Genomic DNA, 21,414 nt, shown 5'->3' with positions numbered 1-21,414 from the left:
AAGGGCAATTAAGGGGACATTTCTTTAAAAATGTACTTTTCTACAAATGTATGTCAGCAACATCGTACAGTAGAGACTGTAGGCCAGTAGTTGGTTAAAAAAGTGATCTTGGTGCTCAGATCCACCCCTTTCCTTTGCCAGGCATGGGGAGCCAATGGCTAAAGTGAAGCGTGGCAGGATTAGGGTGATTGTCGGCTTGCAGCCAGGAGACCGGGGTCATGGAGGGTCAGCTCCTGATGTGTTAATAAGGATTAATCCCTGCCAGGAAGGGCTCAGGCAATGAGAAACATCCCACCCCTCCTGCCCAACAAGACTGGAAAAGCACAAAATTCCCCTAATCCTCTAATTGACACCCTCCCAATCTTACTTAGCTCCCAGACCGTACTCTTTCTCTTTATAGTGGAAAGGCTGCATTGTTTGCAGGAGGATTACTCGGGAGATAAGGGAATAATCTAAACATCTGAGGAGGCAGGCGAGGCGAGCGGGTGTTTCTGAAGTTCAGGGGGCTGGGGAAGAAGAGGCCTACGGGGGTCAGAATTGGTTTAGCTTCAGGAAGCAGCTGGGCTTTTGTAATGTTGCATTTTTCACATTGAGCTCCACAAAATTGCTCACACTGCAAGTTTACTGCTGGAATCCTGTCAACGTTTGCCTTCCTGACGTCAAAGATTCTCACAATAGTGTAAATTCTATTCTGAGAACATGCCTGCCCAGAATAGCTTCTTCCCAATGACTTTGCCACTTCAGTTGCATTAAGAAAAGTGTGAAATTAGACTACCCAAAGGTTTTATATAAAAGTGGAAGAATGTGTTTTTTTATTTATTTTGAGAGCCACCCAATGTTAACCAATCAGTGTAGCCTTGTGGGTTTTTACATCTGTGTGTACGCGCAGCCAAATGCATGGCAGTGGCTCGCCATTCTCTGTGACTGCCTGTGAAAGTTGTGACATCGTAGACTGGACAATTGTTGTAATTTATTACAAGTAAACCGAGAGGTCAGTTTTCAGTGAACCTCTCTTTCCAGGAAGTGGTATGGAGATTCACCACAGCCCTCATGTCCATGCAGTTACAGCAGTGGACCCGGGTTGCTTACACAGTTACTGCCTTTAATGAGGCAAAAGGTTTATTTTAGCACTGATAAAACCACAGGTCCTCAAAGTGAGCTGCAATCAGCACCAATTAGGTGTCTTTAATTAAAATTAGCAATGACAATTAAAATTAGCTTCTAGTCTAATGTTCCAAAGGTACAGGGATAAGGACCTATCTGATCTTAGGCTTGGACACACCACGGAGTACCAAACCATATATGTGGGATCTCGAATCCTGTACGGTATTGTGCAAAAGTAAGAAACCACACCTTCGTTTATTCACTTTTTTTGTCATATCAGCCATTCATGAAAAAAATATTCTGTGTTAGACAATAATGCAGGAAACATAAATTATATTTAATTGCAAATTATCAAGTTAATTCAAATTCATCGAGTTTAGTGCAACTGTCAACAGTGTCCAAATCGTCCTGTAGTATTTATTTAGTTTTCATCAAAAATTAATTCTTGCCTTCTCTAGCCATACACATGTACTAGTGATCGCTTCCTGTGTGTAGTGTCACATTTATCACTGCGCCTAAGCACAGTCGCTCTGCACATGTAAATTGCCTAACTCCTAACAAGCGTAAGTGCAAGATATGCCTAATGAGTTTTTATTATTCATGTTCCTCAGCCAACACAATGTCTGCGACAGTAAATTAAATGAATATAAATCTGTTGCAATCCCGGTGATGCGTTACATCCCGGTTTCCTCAGCACAAGCGAATGATCCTTGCTGGCCCAGCTCAGCTCCAGCAGTGTTACAGGGGTGCCAGGACAGACATCTCTTCCGAGACACGGGTATAGGGTTTTGTTGTAAGGAAGAGGCGGGTCTTGAAAGTGGGCGGCCTCAGGTAGCAGCTCTACCTCCCTCTGTGGAGGATCACTTTTCGCATTACCCTTTTCCATTGGTAGCTCAGGCTAGGGAAAGGGAGATGGTCTCCTCCACAGAGAGGAGAGGAGAGGAGAGGGGGGACAGCATTCTGTCAGAGACACAAGGGAACAGAGTCTGCCCCTCTCCTTGGTGTACGGGCTTAGGTATTCACCTGCGTTGACCCAGGCGACCCAATCATTGACCCCCCTGTAGTGGTTCTGTGTCCAGTGTTGCTGGTGTCCAGGCCTGCCTGTGATCGCAGTCCGCATTCGCGATTGGTGAGGTAATTCGCCTGCGGTGTGTGAGCAGCTATGAGGACCCTGACAGTCACTCACCCTTGGTACACCTCTCTCTCCCTCACTCAGGGTATCCTGCTGAAGAGAAGTGGGAAGTCCCTGAACAAGGAGTGGAAGAAGAAATATGTTACCCTGTGTGACAACGGCCTCCTGACCTACCACCCTAGTTTACATGTGAGTATCTTACTGACCTACCACCCTAGTTTACATGTGAGTCTCTTACTGACCTACCACCCTAGTTTACATGTGAGTATCTTACTGACCTACCACCCTAGTTTACATGTGAGTCTCTTACTGACCTACCACCCTAGTTTACATGTGAGTATCGTACTGACCTACCCCTCTAGTTTACATGTGAGTATCATACTGACCTACCCCTCTAGTTTACACATGAGTCTCTTACTGACCTACCACCATAGTTTACATGTGAGTCTCTTACTGACCTACTACCCTAGTTTACATGTGAGTCTCTTACTGACCTACCACCCTAGTTTACACGTGAGTCTCTTACTGACCTACCACCCTAGTTTACACGTGAGTCTCTTACTGACCTACCACCCTAGTTTACACGTGAGTCTCTTACTGACCTACCACCCTAGTTTACACGTGAGTATCTTACTGACCTACCACCCTAGTTTACACGTGAGTATCTTTCTGACCTGCCATCCTAGGTTTACATGTGAGTCTCTTACTGACCTACCACCCTAGTTTACATGTGAGTCTCTTACTGACCTACTACCCTAGTTTACATGTGAGTCTCTTACTGACCTACCACCCTAGTTTACACGTGAGTATCTTACTGACCTACCCCTCTAGTTTACACGTGAGTATCTTACTGACCTGCCATCCTAGTTTTACATGTGAGTCTCTTACTGACCTACCAGCCTAGTTTACATGTGAGTCTCTTACTGACCTACCACCCTAGTTTACATGTGAGTCTCTTACTGACCTACCACCCTAGTTTACACGTGAGTATCTTACTGACCTGCCATCCTAGTTTACACATGAGTCTCTTACTGACCTACCACCCTAGTCTTACATGTGAGTCTCTTACTGACTTACCACCCTATTTTACATATGAGTCTTCCCACTGACCTACCACCATAGTTTACACAAGAGCCTCCTGACTGACTTCCTCTTACTGACCTACTGCCACCCATTTGCTCTGGGGTACCAACGTGGCATATGTTGTGCAGTTTTATTTTCTTTTTTTCATTTTTCTTGGCAAAATACTAAAATGGACCTACAGAACACTGGGTTCTATTTCTGTAATAAATGTGGATCTTTTAGAAAAAAAAATACATTAAACATTTTAAAACAGGGCCTCAGAGGTTTGACAGAGGCTGAGTGAAGCTTCTCAGCCAACGTGACTTGCTTGGCTGTTTGAAAAGAATTTTTCTCTTTTTTCTTTTTTTAAAATTAAATATTGACAATTAGCTGCCCAGTACAAGTTAGCTGGTTGTGTTCTTGGATCAAGCCCAACACAAGATATTGTCTTTGAAAAGACCAAACAATTGAATTTGAATTCATTTTAAATGAATTTCTCTCTAAGTGGAGAAAATCAGTGGCTTCCGTTAAAACTGGGCTGTTGATAAAGGGTTATTTTCTCCCTTAAGAGTGGGAAGATTATATAATATTTTTTAAACTAGTGCCAAAACCACACTGATACTTCATGGTGTTTAACCGCATCTTCTGCTGTCTTTATTGCCTGATAAGTTCAAATGTGTTTCACAAAGCGTGTGTGAATGATCTCATTAGAAGCAGCGCAGTTCAGTCTCCAGGAAAAAAAAAGGCTTTATGAAGAGGATTTATGAAGGCGTTTTATGATGGGCGAGCCGACGGCCAGAGGGCCAGGCCTCTCGCCGGCCATCGGCGGTAATGGCGGCACGGCTCTGCTTGCCCGCGGAGGCCCGATGCCACGCTGGCTTGTATTTATTATGGCGCTCGCCGCACGGCGGCGGCGACCGGGCTGCCTCGGACATCCATCTCTGTCACATCCCCACTGTGCCACTAATGCCTCTTAAACACTCGGCTGCAGAACGACAGCACCCCGCCTGCTCGGGATCTCTCACTCTCTCTCTCTCTCTCTCTCTCTCTCTCTCTCTCTCTCTCTCTCTCTCTCTCTCTCTCTCTGTCTCTCCCACTCACACACACACTCACACACTATCTCTCTCCCTCTTTCACACACTCACTCTGTCACACACAAACATTCACACACTCTCTCTGACTCTCTCTCTCTCTCTCCCACTCACACACACACTCACACACTATCTCTCTCCCTCTTTCACACACTCACTCTGTCACACACAAACATTCACACACTCTCTCTGACTCTCTCTCTCTCTCTCCCACTCACACACACACTCACACACTATGTCTCTCCCTCTTTCACACACTCACTCTCTCACACACAAACATTCACACACTCTCTGACTCTCTCTCACACACGTTCTCCCTCTGTCTCCATCTCTCCCTATCCTTCCCTTTCCATCTCTCTATCCTCTCTAGTTTTCTTCCTCTCTCATGCTCTCTCCTCTCCCTTTTTCTCTCAGTCGTTCCCTCTCTCCCTTTGTTTCCCACTCCATCACCCTATTTATCATCAAGCTCTTTCATTCTAACTCCATCTCTTTCCTTCTGTCTCCTTGTCCCTCTCTTTCACCATTTCTGTCCATCTCCCTCCCTCCTATCTCCTTCCATGTCTTCCTCTTTCTTTACCACCCATCTTTCCCTCTTTCCATCCTTCCTCTCCTTCTTTTCTGTCTCCCTCTCTACTTATCTCCCTTCTTTCTCCCTCCTATCCATTTTCCTCTCTCATGATCCCTCACTCCCCATGTCGCTGTGTCTCTCTCCCTCCCTCGGTCTCTCTGTTGGTCTCTACGTTCCTCCTCATTCCCTTTCTCTCTGAAGGGGAAGGAAGACTGTAGAGTTTAATCACCCACTGCACTAAGTCCCCAAACTAATGCGCTCTTTTAAAGACGCTAATATGGACATTTGCGCCATAATGACCATCTCCCGCAGTCTGCTGTTACCAGAGCTTTAATGAATTGGTCAATAGCTTTTTTTCAGCCGGTTTTAGTAGAGCTCTGGACGTGTAACATCCTGCTGAATGGACATTAATTGGTTTCATTTATGTCAGTGGCACGCAGTCATAAATGTGATAAACATGCAGATACCATAGAACCAACAGCGCACTTCTCCTGCCAATCAAAAGGTGGGGGAGGCGGGACAGAGTGGGGCGCATTGAATGCTGTTTTGCCAGTTCTTTGCAACTATCATTTACTACCATGTGTTTTTTCAGATCTAACAAAATTACCGCCCTCTGAAGTTACTCAGTTCATCCTTAAAGCTTTCTTAAAATGCAGACTTTTCCACCTCTGTCCTCTGCATTCAGTCATTAGGAGGTGTAATAGGACATTGCTAAAAGCAGCCCTGCTGAAAATGCCAGAGCCTCCCATGGGACACATTCCCATAAGCATCTTAAGAGGGAGAGAACACTTTGGCCCCCCTTGTGAAAATTCTAGATAATTAGAAATACCTCCGGTGAGAGGAGAGTTTCCTCTCTGCAGAGCTGGTCTCTTAAAAACGATCAGTTGCTTAAGTTACAATTGCTTTTAACGTGCGATTCTAAATAGAGCTTGAAATCAATTTGGTACCCCCCCCCCCCCCCCTTTCCAAAAAAAGGTACATTTTGTATTGTTCGCAAAAGTCAAGTGATTTTCACATGTTGCTTACATGTCCAATCGCGCGTCTTCCCCGCGTGTCGTTTTCTCGAAGGACGACAACGCAAACGGTAGCCCGCGACCGAACAGGAAATGGCGCTAACAAAGGCGACTGATGAGGGGAGAAGGGAACTGTTGATAATTGTGCTGGAGTAGTTATGATGGAATTGTGTGCGGGACGTCGGGCGTGCAGAGTTCATTAAAGGCAGGCTTTTCCTAATCATTTGGCCACCGGCTCATTGATTGGGATTGGCGCCGTTTCTCGCCCGGCCCGAGCGGAGGGGTGCGGCCGGCCCACGCCGGCTCGCTGCGGCCGCTCAGCCCAAGAACTGTTGCTGTTCCGCTTCTGAGCAGGGAGAGAGAGAGAGAGAGAGAGAGAGGGAGGGGGAGAGAGAGAGAGAGGCAGGAAGATAGAGAGAGAGCCAGGGAGAGAGAAAGTGAAGGGTGGAGAGAGAGGGGGGGAGCAGGAGAGAGAGAGAGAGAGAGATTCCCTTTCATTTCGCAGTCAGTCGAGCCACACAATCCCCTTCTGTTAATTCTATCTGCTACATCAATTAAATTGTTTGTAGAAACTAATTGAATGTGGCTTAATCACACATCTTAATAGCTTTCCACGCTCTGAACTGGCTGTTAATTCCAGCAATAAAATGAAATGAGAGCGCTCACTGGGTAATTAGCGAGGAGGCTTGCGAAGAAATTAGGGCTTTATGGCGTGTAATAAAAGGAGAGGAGTTGGAGGGGGATTCGACGGCCGAGCTCTCCCGCTTTTTTTTTCTGCTGATCGCAGTGATTTCCGCCCTCGCTCGCTCGCTCGCTCAAAGTCGCCAGACCCATTTGCTTTCGTGACACTTTGGCCTCAATCAGGCGACCGGATTCGGCTGAAATGGGACCGCTCGGCTCCATTACGGAGCGTCTCCCCCGATCGGGGGCGAGCGCGGGGTGCAGGCGAGGTTAAACGCTGCCGTAGCGCTGTTCCCGCTGCTCGTCGCTCGTTGCCTCCGCGCGTTTTCGTCGGGTCGCGCGCGCGCCCACGGTAACCGCTGTTTTTCCCCCCCCCAAAGTTTCCCGTTGTGAACATTGTTACCGCCGTAATGGTCTGAGCGGTGTGTGTGTGGTCTTTGCGGCATTGCCCTGTAGCACACTGTGTTACAGTTAATTTGATTACCAGCGATATTCTCAGGGTTTTGAATTTAGGTACAGGTATTTAACGGTGCGTTTTGCACTGCTGACGACAGACAGTGCTAAATCATTCCCTTCAGAAGCACTGCGTATCAGCAAAATCACTGTCGTCACCGGAGTTAACTTGAGTTTCAACTTGACCACCAAAAGATGAGATTAACAACAGATCTTAAAAAAAGGTTTGAAAGAACAAACAAACTTTTTTTCTAGAATCATCTCTTCAGCTTCTGATCTGGTTTTGATGGGGCTGCTATTATCCTTTTTAAAAAAATATATCATTCTAAATATTGACATGTTCACTCATCTGAAATTCAAAGGGTGCTAATCAAATGTTTAAAAAATTGTGTAATCAAGCAAATGTCGATCAACTCAGATTTGCTGTTGACTGCAGTTCTGACCATGTGTGCGGTGTTCTGACCGCGGTTCTGACCGTGTGCCCTGTGTGTGTGGTTTTCAGGACTACATGCAGAATGTGCACGGGAAGGAGATTGACTTGTTGAGGACCACGGTCAAGGTCCCGGGCAAGAGGCCCCCTCGAGCGGTCGCCACCATAGCCCCCACAGCCAGCCCCAAGACCAATGGCTTGGCCAAGGAGCGCAGCAGTCTGCAGCTAGGGACCGGGACCGCAGGTAAGAGGCAGCCTACCACTGAGGGGGAGGGCTCCAAAGTGGCACAAATTCATTACATCCATTTCGCAGACGCTTTTATCCAAAGCCACGTACAATAAGTGCATTCTGAAAGTCATTGGAACAACTACAAAACACAGGTTTGATAAGATACAATACTCATTCACTTTAATCAGAGGAAAGCTAATGTAGGGCCTAATTTCAGACATTAAGCAGGACTGACCATTTTCAATAAATATCACAGTATACACCCCCTGTTGTCTTTGAATTTGCAGATAGTTGTATTAACCCCCACCACCCGCCATCTTTGCACTGACAAAGTTTGTGGATTGTAAGCAGATCGTGATATTTGCAAGGTCCATTAAAGTTAATTACAAATGTTCACTGAAAATAAAATAAAAAACATATGGCGTCTAGTTTTTAAATAATGAAATGAAGTGGGCTAGGAAGGAAATGCTGACTGGTTGTACTGATGTGTGTGTACACCTTTCTAATCAATTGGAGTCACACGGCAAGACCTCGCAGTCACACAATAAGAAAAGCACATTTACCCTGGTGGTTACGTTTGCAGTGGCTTTACGTCACACAAGAACAGAAAAATGGTACGTTTTAAAAGCAGAAAAGAGCATTTATCAATAACTAGAACAAATATATGCCTACTCTGACTTGAGTCATTGCTGTTTCTGTTGGAATATAAGGGAACTGTATCACTGACCACACTGGAATATTAGGGAACTGTACTACTCATCACACTGGAATATTAGGGAACTACATTGCACTACAATGGAATACAAGGGGACTGTGTCACTCACTACACTGGACTATAAGGGAACTGCATCACTCGCTACATTAGGTTACAGTGGCCAGCTAAATGGTTTGGTCTAAGCAAGCCATTTTGTCTAATTGGTTCACTTGTGAATACGTTTTACAGTGAATGAATTGGCAATCATGCAACTCACTGGAGGTCAAAGTAAACAACTGAATGCCTCTAAACCATATTATTCACTGGGTAATGAGTCATATGATACTTTTATTTCTTAGCGTGCTTATACATTTATGTTAATGTTTTTTAATTGTGTGCGATCGACAGCTGTGCTTGTGCTCTGTCCTTGTGAATCGAAAACATACAAGGTCCAGGAAGTGCTTCTTCCCTGTTGCCATGAGCAACCAGGGATACTTCTGAGCAGATGGACCCACATACTTAGATATTTATTTTTTTTCCATAAGGCATTGACACTAATACATTTGGGAAGAGTAGAATGGGTTAACAGCAGTCAATTTTAAATGTCACTATTCAGGATGTTCACAGGTTGCATGTTTCGAGAAATATTTCAGTGGAAAGTGTTGTACGTTTGTTTCAAATAAGCAATGAATATCAAATGATCTACTTTAATTAACCCCTTAGCACAGTGCATTTGGAGTTCAGCGTATGTCTGGATTACAGGCGAGCGGTGCGGGTGCAAGAGTTTGCAGGCTACATTGAACAGTGTCATGCAAATGTACAGAAGCGGCAGACATTTTGTAGAAAATATGGAATTGATTTCATACATGTGTCTCTCTCAACCTAGCACATAGCATTGAATGAACTTTTTTTTTTATAAACATGGAATTCACAGCATGCATCACATGTCCTGAACTAGAGCTGCTAATGTAACATTTTTAGATATCGTCTCCATGCCGGAACTGGAACATGGGGAAATGAGGCTTCTTTGTTTAGAATGATTAGTATTGGGGAATAGACTGGATGCTGCTGTTGGCCAGACTCCTCTTTCTCAAGGTTACCTGGTTGGCTTCTCCGCAGCGTGCCTTAAAAATAGAGCTGCTGAGCCGCGGGAGGCCAGCGTGGCGACCTGGGGAGGCCTGAATGGGATGCGGGGGCGAGCGTTTGCAGTAATTAATACAAATGAAGAGAGGGGTCCCGTGGGTTTCTGCCCCTGCGATCGGAGCGGCTGAGCTTTTCCTCCACTGGCGCCCACGGGCTGGCCCCTCGGTCGTTTCGGGGGTAATTACAGTCGGAGCGGATTCCAAGGCGGGGACCGCCATTAATTTGCGACGGCCGGACGGGGCGCGCTAGTTAGGGTGGCGCGGGAGGAGGAGGTGTAAGCGCGTGCCGGTCGTCGAGGCCGAGTCAGTACGGGCCGTTCAGGGCCCGCCTCGGCCAATCGCGTCCTGACAGCAAACTGCCCCCGCCCCCACACCCCCCGCTTCCCCGTGGGCCAGGCCTCATCTGTCCTGGACCGGGTCCAGCTCCGCTAGCCCTTATAAAGAGGTTAATTAGCCTAAAGGAGAGCGGAAGATGCCGGAACGTGGCACGAGGGGGGTGGGGATCGCATTCCACCCACAAACAATTAACCTTCAGGAGAGTGTGGAGGAGAAGCATCAGAACCCACAGGGTAGAGGAGGGGACCGAGGGACGAAGAGAGGCACAGTACTTTCAGCCCAAAATGGAGGCCCAATTAAGAGCCTGCATGAGCACGTATGAGTGTATATTTTAAGTTCTTCTATTAGGTTTGAGCTCTCTTGCCACCTCTTGAGACCTCTTGTTTTTTTTTTCTCACCATTCCAGCCACTTCTTTGCATTTGTGTTTTCTGTCGTACATTTTCATTCTCAGCTGTATAAATGGCTTCGGAGTTGGCACAAGAGGTGCTGCTAGATTTTCGCAAATAGAATCACACATTAATGGTCGTCTGGATACAGTGTAAGTATCTGGAAAAAACACCAAGCCTTTTTTTGTCAGGGTCTCCAAGACCCCCTTTTGCACATTACGAACCAATCTGCACAGAAAATGGTGTTAATCTTCGCACAAGAGAAAAGGTTACAAATCACAGCATGTCTCCTTTGAGTGGAGGGCCCGCACTTGATTATGCAATCTGATTTTGATTTCATTAGGCATGCAATTGATGAACAGAACAAAGGGGTAATTTTTCATTCAGGGAAGGTGAAGCAGGGACCTGTCTTTTCCTTTACCAATTCATTCACTTCCTAGATCTCAACACTATTTTACGAACAGTGGGGAAAATGCTCAAAAAGAGAGGGGGAGAAAGGGAGGTAAACTGGTAAGGTGAAGGAAAAAGACAAAATTAAAATAGGGACAAAACAGAGATAGAGAAAGATGAACCTTGATTTAATTTCTCCAGCGAGTGGAGTCCCTGGCTGATTTTAAATACCATTATCCTGTTAACGTGCGCTCAGTTGTGTCACCGGTGACAGATACATTATATCAAAGTATTAATGACTTCCATCGCTTTTGATCAGTGGCACACGCTGTAGTGTTGAAAAGAGTGTGTGTGTGTGTGTGTGATGGGGGGTGGGATGGGGCTTTTGCTCTGCGATGCATGGTTGGCGGGTACGGCTCAGCTTGCTGTGGTATGGTGCCAGCACCCTGACCCATGGCTATGATTACCACACCAATAAGTGAACCGAGAAAGAGGGAGGGAGAGAGGGAGAGAGAGAGCGAGCGAGCGAGAGAGAGTGAGCAGGCCCCCAATAGCTTGTGGTGGGGGGTTGGGTGGCCGGGGGGAGGGGGGGTGGGGTGGTATTACATGGCCTCAGTTCAGATGATCTTCTCCCACATTAGCATTAATGCTTCATTATCCCCTACTTGTACATAATGGAAACAACTCCACGGAGGGGTCAGGCTGCGGCACGGCTCATCAGCTTCTGACGGGAGGCGGAAAGAGGAGCAGGCTCCACGGCTTCCCGCTAATCCTCCGCCAGCGCCACCCACCAGCCAGCCGCAGCTCGGCCGCCCCCCGTCCGCCCAAACACGGCGCTCCTGCGCCACCGTTTCGCTCCCGTTCGCCGCTTTGGCTCGCTTCGCTTGCGGGCGCGAGCGTCTTTACCTGCTCAGTGGTGCGCCGTTTGTTTATTTTGCCTGGTTTCTGTATTGTAACTTGCCGTTCTCGCGTTTCAAGGTAACCTCTCGTCAGTTTCGTTTTTTCCGTCGCCGCTCTACGTTGGCGGCCGCGTCGCTGAGGCTCGCCCGGGCGACGAGACGACGCGCCCGTAAATCGACGGAGTCGGAGTTGTTTTGCGTCGCTTTATTTAATCAGGAACGATCACAGACTGCAAAGTGGCATTAACATTGAAAACCAAACAGTGTTATTAATACTGTTCGCTCCAAGCCTGCGCTTTTAATTGCTCCAGGTGTTCCTCTCTCAGTTTAATTTGTAACATCTTTGTTTAATTATGATCATGACTTGAATGATGAGATCATTGCATTGCTACGGCAAGGCTCTTTCTCAGCTGCGAAAGTGGATCATTTTGTTTATGAATTAAGAATTTGCGAGTAGATCACATTCACACAAAAAAGCACACACCAAGATTCTATAGGTATAGGAGAGTGCCTACTGTGATACCGAAGTGTACAGTCTTAGAGGATTCTAAGACTGCAGTACTGTGTTTTATGCTCATTACAATGTATGAAATATTACTTGATTTATGTATAGATTCATTTTGAAATGTTTATTTTCATTTATTTTATTTGTGTTCGAGTAACACAAGAAATGCACACAGGTGTATTTTACACGTATGTTCTGTGTCTGTACCAGCTTTGTTGACTGACATCGTCTGAGCCGTCCTAGCTCTTCAGAAGAAGCATCCCTGCCATTGATAGAAGGGCATGTTATAGCTTGCACAGTCAGGCAGTGCTTGGCTGATGTTAACAGCTGATTATTTCAGCCCTTGTAATTACATTATCTGCTCTTTTATGCAGACACATTCTCCAGAGACTAATTGATGGATCCATGTTTAATTCATTAATCATTAGCATCAGGTCTGACGATTAGGATGGGAGGTGATTGCGGAATTTTAAATGTAGCTCAATCTTTTCTTTTTCCGTTGTTGTTATTTTCCTCTATTTAGTTTTAATGTTAAAAAACTGCAAATAACAAGAATGTAACAGTCAATTACTCAAGGGCAGAGAAACATTCTTTTAAAATAGTTTTTATTATCAAGTAAGATAGCCGCAAATGTTGTGACCAAAAAAGTGTAAAAAAATAATATTAAAATAAAAATAAATGAGAAAAGATTAAACAGCAGCCCTATTGCCTGTAGTGTAATGCTACATGCTACATACATAGATATGCTGTTAGGTTTCCTTCTCTTTCATTTGCTGTTTACAATCGTTTGGGGAACCCACATGTCTGAGGATGAAGTCTACAGTCCATTTAGACTTTATTCATTATCTAAAATACAGGTTCTCTAACAGCAGCCTATGAGGACAACCTGCTGTAGGCAGAGTAGTATATTTGAACAGGGCATATTTAAAAGATTTGAATGGGAAACGCTCATAAGGCTGATAGGCAGTTGTTGCTCCTAGCCTGTTGTTTAACACTGGGCTTTTCAAGCGTGTGCCAAGGGGAGGATTTTTAGATGTTCAGTGTCATGGAGGAGAGAGGATTTGCCTTGTGACTTTTTGTATGTCACATTTCAAGGCAAGCCTCTCCGTTGTGCTTTTCGTATCATAATTTGAGCAAATACAAATTAATTATTACAAAGTAAAACATATTTTACAGGCACATTATTTTTTGTTTCATCCAAGTCCCTCTTTAGTTGGAGTCGCTAGTGCCTCTTCAACCACCAGTAACTCTCACAGAGCTGAAATTGCTTTCAGGGGTGGTTCAGCTTCTCTGCAGGTAGGCGGTTGTTTCGGGAAGCTAGCAGTTGTTGAGTTTCTGCTGTTTGGGCTTTGACATGTAAATATGAAAAATGCTGAAAATATTTATGAGTTCAAATGAAAATACATATTCAATTTAAGCTGGTGAGTAGTATAAACTTTGTATTAGAACAGGCAAGTAAAGGTGGCAGAAAATATTTAGTAAAATAAAAGGTGAAGTTTTACTAAACTCTCCTATTGAAAGTGCCTCAGGGCTCAGGGTAATAAAGCATTTGTTGCTGCAAATGTCTCAAACTTGAAATCAGACATTATCATTACTGACAAATGAAATAAATTACTTAAATAATTAAAAAACTGATTTCAGTTCTTTGTTGATTAATGAAAACGGGGAAGAAATCAACACCTATTTCCAGATTTTAAAAAACAAATATTTTTCTATGATATTTGGCCAAACATTTTAAAGTTAAACTAATTAAAATCCATTCCCATAAGAAAACAAGTACTTTTGCCATAGATGCACATTTAGGTAAATAAAATGATTATTTCATCCGGAGCTGTTCATAACCCAGCGGTGCGTTCGGTGTGAAATGCGTGTTTTAGCGCATTCTGCAATGCTGTGGAAATGTGCAGTGCTGTAAAACTTTCAGCACTGTTCAGCCCGAGAATGCGCATTATTTTCGGCTGCTGGAACGTCACTGGTAATGCTTTTCAGAATGAATGGGGGTGTGGTGGTGGTGGCAGTGGTGGGGGGGGGGGGGGGGGGGGGGGGTTTGTGGTGATTGCTGTGTTTTGAATTCCTTCACAGTTGCACAGCTCTGTGAAATAGCTTTCAAAAATGTCACTTTGGTAATATAAAAATTGGTGCTATTGCCTTTTAATTTATTTTCCTGTTGAAAGTGTATTATGAATGACTTGTGTGCGCCTTTCTCTTACTCTACCCTGAGCTGCCGGCTTGCTGCATTTCGCAGTGTTGCAGCGCTGCTGGTTCGTCTAAAACTGAGCCAAGTGTCTTTTCCAGGGACTGAATACACTTCTAACCACGTATCCCCTTATTATTTTTGAGAACAGATATTACAAAGCAGTCTTATTGTGTATTATTTCTATTTTTTGCTGAAAATATTGAGAGTATGACATTATTTTTGTGTATTAACGGCTGCTGCTAGCTCATTACATTGCATTACATTACTGGTATTTAGCCGACGCTATGCACAAGCAGTTCTCCACATTGTCATAAGCTTAGCATAGGAAGTAAGATCGCAAAAAGGCATATGTCAAGGGTAGTACATACAATATATCCACAAATTTTACAGTTTCATGGAGCAAATTTTGGGAGGGCTTTGGAGAGTTGTTTTGTAGTTCCAGTCCTGTCCTTTGTCCTGATCTTTTACTCAGCAGACTTCTTTTCTGTGAGAAATAACCATCCCCCAGCACCCCCCTCCCCGCAGATATGGGGCGGTACAGGAGGTCACTGATTTGGCGAGCGTGCTCACAGCACGGCCTCACCGCCCCCCTCCCCCCTCCCGCTCTGCGAGAGAGCACCTCCCCCAATGGGAGTGAAAGATTAATTTTCCTGGGCCCAACAGGATAATTACTGATACTAATTAGACGTAATTATGTGAATTTGATACACTTATTACTCCCGGTAGTGGGGAGGAGGTTTTATAATAGAGAGCAGGCGCTGCTTAGTTACAGGGTTACTTTATACGTTGTGCCATTTTTAAGTGTTGTCATTATTTCAGTTGGAAATTGATTTTGAAGTGTTAGAAAAGAAATGAGGTAAAATGCGTCCTTGCTTAAGGTCGCCGGGTATATTTTATATAACCATTTTATAACTGAAATGCAGTGTTACTTTATGGAGTATCACCTCCTGTGTTATTGTGACACTCAACCTTGCTTCATCAATGGGAATTCGTAAAAGGAAATGAGTCTGTGGGACAATTAATACCAAAATAAATACCATTAAATCTTGGAGTGTATCCAACAGGAATTACCGTTAATTACTCTATTTTCTTACAAAGGGTGCTATTACCAAACACCCTGAGGATGGGTTCTGTCTATCTGGACCAGAGACTAAACAAAAGGAGTTTTATCCGCAGTCATACACCTTCTCTAAGCGTTGGGGCGATAATGAAACTGAAGTGAATTTTACCTTGTGCTGTTGTCTTTCACACATTTATGTATTTTTAATGGATTTAAGTGATTGTTAAAATCTATTAAACACAGTCATACTCTGTTCTGCCGCTTCGTGTTATTGGTTCATTAGTCATGTTCTGTCCTTATTGCAGAAATGCTATTCTCTCTAATAAGCTTTTCCCGCATACATCCCAAAGAGTCCTCACAGCCAAATCTGCCCTTTTAAATGTGCTCAGACTATAGAACACCACTCATTAGCATATCACTTGCAATCTCGTTTGTATATACATTCATTGCTTTATTCAACAAGTAAAGTGATGTTTTTCCCCCCTTCCAAATGAGTTGTTGGAGTTTTTTTTTTTGGAGGATTTGAGTAACTCTGAGAAACTTTGCATTAGAAGGCCTGGGCCACAACACTGTGCCCCGTACTGTAGCAACTCTTCCATTGCATTTCTGCATTCATGCATCAATGGCAGGAATACATTCAAGGTTGTTTTCATCCGGAGCCTTCCACGAGTGTTTACATCGTCATGGTCGCGGTGCGGCGGCTTGGTTGTGTAAATGAGAGCATTTTTCCCAGCAGGCAGCAGCTTGATTGCATCCTGGGCCCCGTTTCGCTACAGTCTTGTTTGTGACCTCAGGTTAGGAAGGCTGGGGATCTTGGCAGTGCTTTTTGACCTTTTTGACAGTGCTTTTTTTGGTGCCTCTTGAATCATCTCACCTGCCTTGCTGCACTTCAGATGATTAAGCAACATTCTAATATGATTGTCGCCGTAGTTTACAGTACATATTTTAACTATGTCAAAAATTCTGGAATTTATTAAATATTTTTGTCCCTTTACTGTATCAGATCAGCGAGTGTGGGTCCTAACAGTCAGGTTTAGTGTGGGTCCTAACATCAGGTTTAGTGTGGGTCCTAACAGGCAGGTTTAGTGTGGGTCCTAACATTAGGTTTAGTGTGGGTCCTAACATCAGGTTTAGTGTGGGTCCTAACAGGCAGGTTTAGTGTGGGTCCTAACATTAGGTTTAGTGTGGGTCCTAACAGGCAGGTTTAGTGTGGGTCCTAACATTAGGTTTAGTGTGGGTCCTAACAGGCAGGTTTAGTGTGGGTCCTAACACGCAGGTTTAGTGTGGGTTCTAACAATCAGGTTTAGTGTGGGTCCTAACATCAGGTTTAGTGTGGGTCCTAACAGGCAGGTTTAGTGTGGGTCCTGACAGGCAGGTTTAGTGTGGGTCCTAACAGTCAGGTTTAGTGTGGGTCCTAACATCAGGTTTAGTGTGGGTCCTAACAGTCAGGTTTAGTGTGGGTTCTAACAGTCAGGTTTAGTGTGGGTCCTAACATCAGGTTTAGTGTGGGTCCTAACAGGCAGGTTTAGTGTGGGTCCTAACAAGCAGGTTTAGTGTGGGTTCTAACAGTCAGGTTTAGTGTGGGTCCTAACATCAGGTTTAGTGTGGGTCCTAACAGGCAGGTTTAGTGTGGGTCCTAACAAGCAGGTTTAGTGTGGGTTCTAACAGTCAGGTTTAGTGTGGGTCCTAACATCAGGTTTAGTGTGGGTCCTAACAGTCATGTTTAGTGTGGGTACTAACATCAGGTTCAGTCTGGGTCCTAACAGGCAGGTTTAAGGTGTGGGTCCTAACATCAGGTTTAGTATGGGTCCTAACAGTCATGTTTAGTGTGGGTACTAACATCAGGTTCAGTCTGGGTCCTAACAGGCAGGTTTAAGGTGTGGGTCCTAACAATCAGGTTTAGTGTGGGTCCTAACAGTCAGGTTTAGTGTGGGTCCTGACAGGCAGGTTTACTTTGGGTCCTAACATCAGGTTTAGTGTGGGTCTTAACAGGCAGGTTTGGTGTGGATCCTAACAGGCAGGTTTAGTGTGGGTCCTGACAGGCAGGTTTAGTGTGGGTCCTAACAGCCTGGTTTGTCTAGGTCAGAGGCAGGAAACCTTTGATGTGATTTGCACAGGGAGGGGGGGAAGGTGTCCGCGGAGCGTCTGATTGGGAAACGCCAAGACCGGCAGTCGACGGCAGGAGAGATGGATGTGCCAGTCAGAGGGCTGAGGCGAGATAATTACCGTTCGGAGTGTATCTTGTTAATTAAGGGCTAATTAGAAGCAGAGGGAGCGGGGGCCTTACACATGTAACGGGGAGAGGAAACAGGAAAGGGGCGGTAGCATCGTACTGCACAAACAGCCAGAGAGAGGGAGAGGAAGAGAGAGAGAAAGAGAGGAGTGAGACCATGCAGAACCGATGTACGCTGTCCTCCACCAGTCATTTAGAAATCGGCAACTTTATCACTCAGCTTGGTTCTACCAAACGGCACACAGCTGTTTTAGCCACACGTGTTTCGCTAGATGAACGGCACAAGACCTCCATCGGTTAAAATAACATCCCTTTCCAACAAATAGCTACACTAAAGTGTCACTTAATTTCTGATGTGTTTTAGAGGGAGTGTGGTTTGATCTAATGTCTATAATCACATGACCATGATTACTAAAAAAATATTTTGGCAGGACTTTCTATGATAATGGAATAGAACAATATTACTATAGAACTAAATCTTACATTTGGCGTTTGATTTTTTCACGATTTTATTTGATGAAGTGTTTCAGCTTGTGTTCAGCTTGAATTCACGGTGGTCTTGCTGGGTAAATGGTTTATACTTGTTAAAGCTGAATGCTGTTAGGATGTGAATTGTTTAAGGGGCTCACCCCTAAGATATTATTTTATATTATCTTGGGATTGCAGGAAATCATTGTTGGAATATGATAAAATGAGCTGCTAATCAAGATGTGTTTTTATAAACAAACTTCTTAGTGCTAAATACTGTATAATGGTACTATATTCAGTAAAAATACTTCCATAATGCATATACATTTTTATATAATATATTTTTTGTGTGTTTATGTTGTTAAATGTGCATTTTAACATTTAGCATTTTAACTAATTGATTTATTCTTTCAGATACAGTAAGTACTAGAATTACTGATAAGCCATTTATGTGTAACCCTACATATACAGGTAGTTCCTTGGAAAAGAACGTTAATCTTGTTTCATTGGCTGGAACAGTCATGTGATCCTGTACCTATCTGAAGATAAAAACTGATAAAATAAAGGGGTATGTAGGCAATGGCCCTGTCCTCTAACCCTCTCTCTCGCTCTCTCTGTCTATCTCTCTCTCTCTCAGGTGCCCCCCACTCCAACAGCAGCGGTTCCCTGCAGTCCGAGCGCTCGGTCAGCGGGATCAACCTGGTGGCTTTCGGCGGGAAGCCGGACGGCATGCACCAGCGCTCCTTCTCCGTGTCCAGCGCCGACCAGTGGAGCGAGGCGGCCGTCAGCACCAGCCCGGGGGCAGGTGAGAGAGAGGGACACGCCCCCTTCCGTCGGCTGCTCCTCCGCTTCCTCTTCGCTGCTCACTCTCTGCCCTCCTACTCCTCTTTTCCGCAATCCTCCACCTTTTCCGCTTTCACTTCCTCTATCTCCTGTTCTTCGCAGCCATTCTCTTCATCTCCCTCCTCCTCCTCCTCCTCACTAGCTTTGCCAGAAGGGGCTTGATCTCGGAGGAACAGCAAAAAAGAATGGCTCATGCCGCAGCGCCTATGTTAAGAACCCTGCAAACGATTGGTCAAACGAGCTCATCCGCATGACATCATGGACACCCACCTGTGTTTTCAGAGAAATGTCCAGCTACTCTGCAGCCAAATGCTGATGGGCAGAGCTTGACTAGGATCACTGAGAAAGGTCAACCCGACCATGCTGCATGTCATCTGAGGAGCTAATGTCATTTACTTAAAATGTCTCGAGTTAAAAAATATTGTCGAAAGGTGCCTTGAAGTTCAGTTTTATGAAGGCCTGTGCACATTGTATTACTGTCTTCATCACCAAGTACGAGACTAAAGAGGTCAAGAACAATTAGATTATAGATTAACCACCAGCCGGGGAGCCTATTTATCTATCGCATAATCGCCGGTTAATATAAAGCTAATTACTTTAAATTGATAATTACAGTTATGATGATGCAGATGATGATGATGATGATGATGATTGTTCTTGTAGATATCATTAGCAGATTAATGCTGTGGCCTTGTGGGGTGGGGTAGGGTGGGGTGGGGTGGGGTGGGGGTGGTGGTGGGGTTGGGGGGGCGTAGGTTATTTGCTGTCCAGGCGCCTCCGCGCTCCTCCGTCGGCCTCCGTCTCGTCAGCGCACTTGAGTGAAGTAAAATAATGCATTCGCCGTGCGTGACGACTCCTCTCCCCGAATTGGAAAATGAATGCTTTTCGGGGGCAACATTCATCACCGGTTATTTCACTCTCTTTGTAGTTGGCAGTAAAAAAGCACTTAAATGAACATCAACGGAATAACAGTCATTTCCATGCATGTTTGCACCCTCGTAGTTCTCATTAGCACAGCGCTCCCTCTCCCTCCCCCCTCGCCCCTCCCTGCCGGGTCCCAGGGGCCCCGGCGGTTTAAAGAGCGCTCTTTACGAGCGCCGCTGGAGTCCGGCCCCGCGGTTCTGCAGACAACGGCGGGCCTTCATTTGTAACTGCGAAGCTATCAATTTGGCCAAGCTGAGGCAGGCATCTCCATCACCGCCTCCCCCTCCCACTCCCACCCCCCTCCCCTCAGCTCCCCGCCCAAAGCGGAATTACTCCCGATTGTAGGTGGTCTCCACGAGCGGGAGGGAAGGGAGGGCGGGCGGGCGGGCGCGGTGTGTACACACATCCGCGCCTCGCCGGACTCCCGGACCCGGGACGGGGTGGAGCGGGGGGCGGGTTTGCGGGAACCGAATGGTTTCGCGTCGTTCCGACCAAGCAGCAGAACAAAGCACCGCGGAGATTTACCCTGGATAATCTCGCTCGCCGTCGCTTCGGTCACAGGCGGGAGGACCGGAAGCCGAGTAAATAGCGGTTGGTCGCACGAGGCTAAGTTTGTGGCAAAGCCCGATTGGTGGGATTTGGAGGGAACAAGGTCGTGCGCTTAAGGTTCCCTGATGGAGGAAAGATCTCAGCTAGCCCTGTAGGGATATCTGCTGATTCCCCAGCCGCCCAGGCTTAAGGCCACCGTGTGCTGATACTGCCTTAACATTGATTTCTGGCCCTCCGGCTGCTGGTTCTGTAAGCTTCACTTCGGCCTCTCTGCGATTCAGATGATAAAAATATATTCTTAAATCACTAATGTTTGTGTGAAGGTATTATGCCTTTGCAGTTTTTTTAACCAGTATCAGTAAATTGAAAAATCTCCACATGTGAACATTGGATTTAGTACTAGCTGATACAGCTGATTTTATCCTCATGCATTTTAGTTCTTTTAGTTCTTTATGCCAGTATATAAACAATGCTGGATGGAGGGCTTCATATTGTGCTTTTTTCAGTCTACACATTAAAGAAGCTGTGTTGAAAAAAACACAAAGCTAATAATAATAATAATAATAATAATAATGAGAGTTTGTACCTGCCTGAATTGATTATAACACTTCTGAATACTAAAATGACAATTTCTGGTCAGTTTACATTGACTTTGCAATTCCACACACCTGCAAAATACAAATTTGTTTTTACCTTGGGTAGCTTGTATGGTCTGCTCAAAACACCCTTTTTCTGGCCATCAACTGGCTGAACTGCGATTGATTTCACTGATGCAACACAAACCGGCATGTTTATTACTTTAACAGTAGTTGTTACACAGAATTTCTATATTGCAGTGCATAATTGCAGCAGGCATTATACAATGTTTCACAGGCAGGAAACCTAGAGTATCGTCTGTCAAAACATGGCGTAAATTACTAATCATCTCTGTCATAACATTAACTCAAGACTGGCCGGCTAGCTCTTACAGGACGTGTTCGACTGCTGAGGTCTGGTTGATTTGTTTTTATCGACACTTCATTGA

At 45.1% G+C, this 21,414-nt stretch overlaps 1 protein-coding gene across 4 annotated transcripts in view; it reads left to right on the top strand.

Annotated features, from left to right (window-relative positions):
• Positions 1 to 21,414, top strand: part of agap3 (ArfGAP with GTPase domain, ankyrin repeat and PH domain 3) — a 243,664-nt gene that overhangs the window by 173,969 nt on the left and 48,281 nt on the right. For all 4 annotated transcript variants that reach the window (XM_035429802.1, XM_035429801.1, XM_035429800.1 and 1 more), the window contains exons 10-12: positions 2,321 to 2,425; positions 7,607 to 7,778; positions 18,712 to 18,879. In XM_035429802.1, the coding sequence (XP_035285693.1) occupies positions 2,321 to 2,425; positions 7,607 to 7,778; positions 18,712 to 18,879 (445 nt within the window). The remainder of the gene's footprint in view (positions 1 to 2,320; positions 2,426 to 7,606; positions 7,779 to 18,711; positions 18,880 to 21,414) is intronic.

Source organism: Anguilla anguilla, chromosome 8 (assembly GCF_013347855.1).
Source record: "Anguilla anguilla isolate fAngAng1 chromosome 8, fAngAng1.pri, whole genome shotgun sequence".
In the NCBI taxonomy this organism is placed as follows: Eukaryota; Metazoa; Chordata; class Actinopteri; order Anguilliformes; family Anguillidae; genus Anguilla; species Anguilla anguilla.
The sequence above is the reverse complement of the archived record's forward strand: the minus strand, read 5'-3'. Positions and strand labels throughout refer to the sequence as shown.